The sequence below is a fragment of the Micropterus dolomieu genome, linkage group LG01 (genome assembly GCF_021292245.1).
Source record: "Micropterus dolomieu isolate WLL.071019.BEF.003 ecotype Adirondacks linkage group LG01, ASM2129224v1, whole genome shotgun sequence".
NCBI lineage: Eukaryota > Metazoa > Chordata > Actinopteri > Centrarchiformes > Centrarchidae > Micropterus > Micropterus dolomieu.
Window position 1 is genome coordinate 53,818,581 of NC_060150.1, and position 5,303 is coordinate 53,823,883.

The 5,303-nt window shown below is 40.9% G+C and overlaps 1 protein-coding gene across 1 annotated transcript; it reads left to right on the forward strand.

Moving 5' to 3' along the window:
* The first annotated feature begins 2,645 nt into the window (after positions 1-2,645).
* LOC123969806 (piggyBac transposable element-derived protein 3-like) lies at positions 2,646-5,292 on the forward strand. The gene is made up of 2 exons (XM_046047498.1): positions 2,646-4,048; positions 4,213-5,292. The coding sequence occupies exons 1-2, from the start codon at positions 2,795-2,797 to the stop codon at positions 4,642-4,644; spliced, it is 1,686 nt and encodes a 561-aa protein (XP_045903454.1). The 5' UTR covers positions 2,646-2,794; the 3' UTR covers positions 4,645-5,292.
* The last annotated feature ends 11 nt before the right edge of the window (positions 5,293-5,303 follow it).

Consider the following 5,303-nt stretch of genomic DNA (forward strand, 5'->3'; position numbering starts at 1 on the left):
CTGCGTTAAAGTGCGGTTGGAAAATCCAGTTTCCAAACTTCGAGGTCCCCTTAAATACTTACTCTGAAATCTAAAATTTCTTTTGATCATAGCAGAGGGCTGTGTATGTACACAGTGTGGATATATTTTCCGTAGATAAAGCACATTTAAAATTCATCTAACGGCCCATTTCCCCTAAAATCGAAGAAACTCACTTCAAAAAACAATTAATAGGAAAATTTAAATCTTTAAAAAATTAATATAAATAAAAAATCTAGTTTAAAAAAGTAAAGAAAATAATGACAAAAGACAATTGAGAAATTTTAATCTTAAAAAGAAACAATAATAAAAAAAGAAAATTAAAAAAAGAAAATTCACAATCTTTTAAAAGAAATTTAAAAAAAGAAAATCTATAATCTAATCTAAGGTTTAAATTTTAAATTGATCCCTATGTATTTTGTGAGGTGGCTAAGGAGACTTTTGAACACATGTTCTTTTTATGTCCTGTGTCCAAAAACATCTGGTCTGATTTACATAATGGTTGTCACATTGATTGATGACTTTTTAATTATCACATTTTTTCTGATTTGGTTAATATAATTGTTCTCATGGGTAAATATCACATCCATAGTAGTAAGTGGAGATATTCTTTTCATGGTACCTCACTGAAAAAAAAGTAATGTCTAGTTTTGTGTGTTATTATATCAATATTAATAAATAAATTATTAGGAACGTTTAATTAATGGTGCGAAATCACGTATTGTAGGCTATATAAAATGTTTGATATTGGGTCATTTGTAATATGGTATTAGGTTATAACTGTTTGCTGTCCATGTAGAGTGAACTAGGTTAATTAGGATTAAGTTATTTATTAGCAGTAGGCTATTTGCAGTACAAGCAATATTTTAGTGGTTTCAGGTAATAGTATAGCCTACTGGTGCAGTAACAACTCTAGGACAAAAATCACTTTGAGATAGAAAGCTTTTTCAGCATACTTATAAAAATAACACAACCGTCAATGTTGATTACACATCGTGACTCAAAATCACATGAACACACCGAAGTCGGAAAAATACTTAGTAAACACCCGACGAGCACGTGAATGCAGCATTACTTATTAACAAGGCTGAAGAAGTTTCCTTTAAGGTTATTCATACGTTTTACCCCACCAAACACTACATCCTCATGTAGGTTTAAAATGAAATTGAACCTTCAACAGTACCTTCAGTGAGACTCGTGTTTAGTTGTGTTTATGTAAAACAATATATTTATACATTTATATGTTCAGGTTTCAGCTTGTTTTGGCAGAATGTCCTATTTGGGGTTTCAGTAATGAAAAACAACACTGTGACCATTATTTTTCTGATTACCTTTATGTTGCTTTCGTTTAAATTTCATATAGGCTACCTATTTTCGAACTTTACAACAATTTAAAACAATTTGTTTCTTGCCCAACAAAAAGGTTCTGAAGATACTTAATGTCTGTTCTGGTTTGAAGGTCTTGTTGTCTTGTCTTGTTTTGTTTATGCTTATTCACTGTATGTACTATATGTGTGCATATCTGGCCATTAAAAGAGATTCTGATTTTGATTAAAGCGAAGTACATTTGACTCCACTTAACTACATTAGACAAAGTATATGATCAGTTTATATTATTAATCATCATTTTACATATGATTATACTGTCATAGATTAACCGACCCAACAGTATATGAGGAGAAAGAAATGCTCCATCTCAATGTTTCAACCAACTAGGCTACAATAAATTGCAGCTTACATGTTTACATGTCCCGCGACCCTGTACACAGGATAAGCGGTTGACGATGGATGTTTACATGTTAATGCAACAATAATATTTTATTATAATTATATTATTATTATATATTTACTAATTAAATAGGGCCTAATAGCGAAATAAACTAATATTACACTCAGGATGGGGTCATTCTGCATAATTAGCATTTCTACTTTTAATAATAACAAGCATAATAATAAGTATAAAAATAATAATAAGTATATTTTGATAAAAACAAGTAGGTATACTTAGGTAAGTTAAGTGTAGGCTATACAATTTTAAATGCAGACATTTTAATATAGTTTTCCCCCCATTATATTATTACTTATTTAACATTTTAGATTTTTTGATCATTTTGACTCTGTTAGCCGCCGGCATGAATTTGATACTGCACCAAATACTTCAAACCTGTAGTTTGTCCACCAGATGGCGCCACGACGACAAAGAACGAAACGAACTAATTTCTGCAGAGGCTTCTGCTTATCTACCACCCCACGTTGTTCTCCTGTTTTGTCTGCCCCTCCCCTCCCTTTTCCTTCCTCGGTGACTGAGATTACTCGGAGCAGCATGCAGAGGAAAACATTAGCCCACAATGAAAAACAAAGAGTTTTCTATTTTTGTCACTTTCCCATAATGGTCTGAATAACTCATATTCTGATATCTGAGAAATAAAGTCGCTGTGGGTCTGAATAACGTATAGAGGACCAAACTTCTGTGAAGCATGTGGGGGGGCGGGGCATGTCCATTACATTTTTTTTTTCCTAGGATGGAGTGAGCTGGTAAGAATGTCAGGGTAAGCCAATCATTGGCAGAGTAGCAGTAGGGCGGGTCATGCTTGAGCCTTTCTAGGGGGGGAAATACCGTTTTCTGTTCCTCCTAAATGCCTTTGCAACAATGAAAACATCAGGCACGCAGCTGCAGGGAAACCAGAAGACAGTCTGGGATTGAGACAGTTGTTATGCGGCTGCAGTGTGTTTTAGACAAAACTATCACGCAGCTGGTACTTTAATAACTGACACGATGAAGAGACGTTTGACGGTGCAAGAATCTCCGAGGAGAGAACTGGACCCTCCCGACAGCGAGCAGGACTCTGATGAAGCCAGCGAAAGCGAGGACACGGATGGTGACTTCGAGGTCTCGCTGGAGTCTGAATCCTCCGATGCTTCCAGTGATTGTGGGGAGTCCACGGAGAAGACAGAAGATCTGGATGAATGGAAATCCACGAATGGACAAATTGTCTGGCATCGCACTGAAGCTGAGACGCTGCGTTACTTTCCAGAGAAATGTGCGCCCTGGGGACCGACACGGTACGCCACCTCCCGCATCACCTCTGTCAAGTCCTGCTTCGATCTGTTCATCACAGATGAGATCATCCAGCTGATTGTGGACATGACAAACGTACACGGGAGACGTTCCGTCAGTCAGTGGAAGGACATCGATGCCACTGACCTGCAGGCGTACATCGGGCTGCTGCTTCTGGCTGCTGTGTACAGGTCACGGAACGAGTCCACCTGCAGCCTGTGGGGTGAACACACCGGACGGGCCATCTTCAGGGCCACCATGTCCCTACACACATTCAGTAGGATAAACTCTCATCTGTGGTTTGATGACAGGCAAACACGACCTGCGCCCCACAAGCAAGACAAGCTGGCTGCCTTCAGGACCATCTGGGAGAAGTGGGAGTATCGCCTCCCCCTTCTCTTCAACCCGGGCATTGATGTCTGCGTCGACGACCAGCTCGTCCCGTTCAAAGGTCGCTGCGTGTTCCGCCAGTACATTCCCAGAAAACCAGCGAAATATGGCATAAAGATCTGGGTCGCCTGCGACGTCCTCACGTCTTACGCATGGAAGATGCAAATCTACACCGGTAAAACTGCCGGCATTCCCCCGGAGGTTGACCGGGGAAAGAGGGTCGTCCTGGACTTGACGGGGGGGCTCGAGGGCAACACCGTGACCTGTGACAATTTCCTCACATCTTATGCACTGGCGGAGGAGCTCCTGAAAAGAAAACTTGCTCTGGTCGGCAAAATAGGGAAAAACAAGCCAGAGCTTCCCCCGCAACTTCTGGAGACGAGTCAGAGAGCGCCCCAATCCTCCCTATTTGCGTTCACCAGGACGCACACAGCGGTGTCCTACATACCGAAAAAGGGGAAGAACGTGTTGCTCCTCAGCACCAAGCACCGAGAGCCGGAGGTGAGTAACAAGGAGCCCCGACAGCCAAAGATAATCCTCGACTACAACAGTTGCAAAGGAGGTGTGGACAACTTCGATAAGGTACCGTTACACATAAATTACGCACTCACTTATTTGTTCTTACTGAATGCATGTCCTTGTCTGAGATATATATAGTGCTTTTATTATTCGTTATTTATTGCATTTACATAAAGAATATATTTGTGGAAGAACATTTGTTTTATAAATAATGTTTTCTTTTGCAGAGTATCAGCACCTACAGCTGCAGGAGAAGAACCTGTCGGTGGCCACTTGTTCTATTTTATAACATCCTGGACGTCTCGGCATTGAATGCATTTGTGCTGTGGACAGCCTTGCATCCCTCCTGGAACAACAACAAAGGCTTCAAACGGAGGCTGTTCATGGAGGAGCTGGGGAAAATGCTAGTGTCCCCACAAATGCAGCGTACACAAAGCCCTCCTCACACACCAGCCGCCGCCGCCATCGCGAAGGATGAGCAAGAGTCAGGGGAAACCCCAGAGAAAAGCGGGGACGCAGACTACACCAGCAGAAAACTAAGGAGGCCGTGCCAGTTCTGCACTAGACGAAAACGAAAAATCGCCAGCACCTGCAACATGTGTAACAAGCATATTTGCAAAGACCACACATTCTCATACTGCAGCTCCTGCGGCCACTGAGCTGAACTTTAACCAACACACCACCCTTTCGATTCAGTATGCTTTATTGACATGAATGTCGGGGAACAATATCGCGAAAGCGTTAAGTGCAGGTAACAGAGTCATTTGGGACTTTATCTCTTAACCCAAGAATGTGTAGTGTTGAAGTTCAGAGGCCCCTTCCTCCAATTCTTCTGTGGTCCCTACTATAAATTCCTTTAGCCGTTCCCATCCCCTTTTTGTCCCCTGTGTGAGAGGTGGGTGTCATTTCTTTTAGTCCATTCATTATCCTAATCCACGCCATTTTCCCTTGTAATAGCCTATCTTGTTTGTATTTTTGTTTCCTAGAATGTTATAATTTCTGTCTTCACCTATAAGCACATAAAAATAGGCCTAGTTGTTTTAAGAGTGAGTGCTGCTAACTTGTAGTCGTGGCAAACTAACTTCCGTTTGGTATATTTGTTTTCTTGGTGCTGATAACTAACACGGAGATAACAGACACAGCGAGGTTTATGCGTCCCTCGGTTTGTGACATGAAATCACATATTGTGCAGCTCATGTGCTCCTAAAATCCAAAGTTTAAAACAAAACAAAAAAACTTGCTGGCTGCAAAGTAGCCTACACGTGCCTGGCTGTGCGGATCGGGTATTGTCAGCACCAACAGCCAATCACAACAGACT

What these genes read in the sequence shown, in the direction of transcription:
- LOC123969806 (XM_046047498.1), top strand. Translation starts at nt 2,795, where the DNA reads ATGAAGAGACGTTTGACGGTGCAAGAATCTCCGAGGAGAGAACTGGAC. An exon ending in GTGTGGACAACTTCGATAAG is followed by an intron (nt 4,049 to 4,212) that starts GTACCGTTACAC and finishes TTTCTTTTGCAG; the next exon opens with AGTATCAGCACCTACAGCTG.